We start from the raw sequence: 2,423 nt of genomic DNA, 5'->3' as shown, positions 1-2,423 counted from the left end.
CTGGGAACAGTGACTGTGCTGAGCTGTTTAAAGAACATTTTCTGGTATTTTATGCTCACAGCTCGCTATTGGCTGCAGAACAGCCCCTGGTTTTGTGATGTAACAATCGATGTTTATGACTCTCGTGTCTGGGTCACAATCGAGTTCCTCCACCACATTCTAACCCCGGCTCTCCCATTTCTCCTGATTCTGCTGCTCAATGTTTTCACTGTCAGACACATTTTAGTGACCAGCAGAGCCCGCAGGAGACTCCAGGCTCACACCAATGGGGACGGTCAGTGTGACACAGAAATGCGAAATCGAAAAAAATCCATCATTTTACTGTTTGTGATCTCGGCCAATTTTGTCCTCTTATGGTCAACGTTAATGGTGTATTCTATATGGGGCCGAATGTGGTGGATTGGGTATCACTCTGTGCATCTACAAGAATTTGTGCAGGAATTGGGCTTCATGTTGCAGCTCCTCAGTTGCTGCACAAACACCGCGATTTATGCTGTGACCCAGACTAAGTTCAGGCAGCAGCTGAAGAATGTGCTGAAATATCCCTTTACCCAAATTCATCAATCAATCAAATTCACTCATTAATCAATCCATCCAGGATTTTCTCATTTCAGTTCAATGTTTCAGCAATGAAGCAGCCTGTCGCTATGGTAACAGACTGAGGGTAGCGCTGGTTTATCCAACCTTATCCCACAGGGAGTGACAGGGAAACATTTCAATGTTTCTCTCAACTCACAGGCCAAAGAGAAAAGGCACCATTCCACTGACTGCGTCCATAACTTCAATATGTTATTAACGTTCATTAAAAAGTGCCAAGCAGCACAGCAAACTATATTGTTGTTTGTCTTTGTTTTGATGAAGCTCAGCTGGAGAGAGACAGACTCGGCCCCAAGGGAATGGGAGGATTTTGGGACTGAGCTCAGGAGTTCGGTTTAAGTCACTCTGTCCTTGCGTTCACCTCTGGGATATCTCTGTCTCTTTCTCTCTCTCCTGTCCCTCCTCGCTCGCTCTCTCCCTCTCTGACCCACATCTCTCCGTATCCCCTGCTCCCCATCCTTCTCTCCATTCCCTTCCTTCTTTCTTTCCACCCACCCTTTCCAAACCGCTCCCTCCCTCTCTCCCTGCATCCCTCTCTCTCCCTCCTCCTCGAATGTCCGCACCCCCTTCTCTCACCCTCTGCATGTGTGAACCCCATCCCCCACTCTGTATTTTTCCCTCTGACCCCACCTCTCCCTAATCCCCTATCACACTTTCCCTCTCTCAGTCCCCCTCACACGCTCTATCTCTCTCCCCATCCCCCTCTGTACCCTTTGCCTCTCTCCTCCCCCCCCGTCCGCACCTCTCACTCTGCTTCTGTTTCCTTGTCTCTACCTCTCTATCCCTGACCCACTTTCTCTCTTTCTCTGCCCCCTCCTCCTTATCCTCCTCTCTCCCTTCAAGTACCTCACTTATCTCTGTCACCCCCTGGCTCCCTGTCCCCCGTCCCCCTGTCCCCCAGCCCTGCATCTGGCTCCCTGGGCCCCATTCCCCTGTCCTCCAGCCCCTGCCCCTGTCGCTGTCTCTCTCACTTCCTGTCGCTCTATCTCTCTCCCTCCTTCCCTCCCTGTCTCTCCCTCCCTCCCTGTCATTCTTTCCCTCCCTTCTTCCCTATCGCTCCCTCCCTCCCTCCCTGTCGCTCACTCCATCACTCCCTCCCCGTTGCTCCTTCCCCGTCCCTCGCTCCCACTCCGTCCCTCACCGTCCCTCGCTCCCTCGCCGTCCCTCGCACCCTCGCCGTCCCTCGCTCCCTTGCCGTCCCTCACTCCCTCCCTTCTTTACTCAGAGAGTAGTAAGGGCGTGGAATGCCCTGCCTGCAAAAATAGTAGACTCGCCCACTTTAAGGGCATTTAAATGGTCATTGGATAAACATATGGATGATAATGGAATAGTTTAGGTGAGATGGGCTTCAGATTGGTTTCACAGGTCGGCGCAACATCGAGGGCCGAAGGGCCTGTACTGCGCTGTAATGTTCTATGTTCTATATTCTATGTTCTATGTTCTCCCCATCGCTCACTGCCCGTCCCTCGCTCCCCATCCCTCACTCCCTCCCCGTCCCTCGCTCTCTCGACGTCCCTCGTCCCCTCCTCGTCCCTCGCTCCCACCACGTCCCTCGCTCTCTGTCCCTCCCAGTCCATGTCCCTTGCTCCGTCCCTCGGTCCCTCATCATCCCTTGCTCCCTCCCCATCCCTCTCTCCCTCCCCGTCTCTCGATCCCTCCCCCTTGCTCCCTCCCTGTCGCTCCCTCGTTCCCTCTCCCTCGCTCACTCCCTGTCGCCCCCTCCCTCCCCATCCCTCACTCCCCGTCCCTCTCTCCCTCCCCACGCCTCACTACTTCCCCATCCCTCGCTCCCTCCCCGTTCCTCGTTCCCTCGCTCCCTCCCCATC

General features: G+C 54.2%; 1 protein-coding gene across 1 annotated transcript in view; it reads left to right on the top strand.

Annotated features, from left to right (window-relative positions):
* Positions 1-546, top strand: part of LOC125488270 (probable G-protein coupled receptor 139) — a gene marked incomplete at its 3' end in the record, with an annotated part of 4,416 nt that extends 3,870 nt beyond the window's left edge. Inside the window, exon 2 of the mRNA XM_048621197.1 lies at positions 37-546. Coding sequence (XP_048477154.1) covers positions 37-546 — 510 coding nt within the window. The remainder of the gene's footprint in view (positions 1-36) is intronic.
* Positions 547-2,423: the final 1,877 nt, after the last annotated feature.

Source organism: Rhincodon typus, unplaced genomic scaffold (assembly GCF_021869965.1).
Source record: "Rhincodon typus isolate 14 unplaced genomic scaffold, sRhiTyp1.1 hic_rhity00000101, whole genome shotgun sequence".
NCBI lineage: Eukaryota > Metazoa > Chordata > Chondrichthyes > Orectolobiformes > Rhincodontidae > Rhincodon > Rhincodon typus.
The sequence above is the reverse complement of the archived record's forward strand: the minus strand, read 5'-3'. Positions and strand labels throughout refer to the sequence as shown.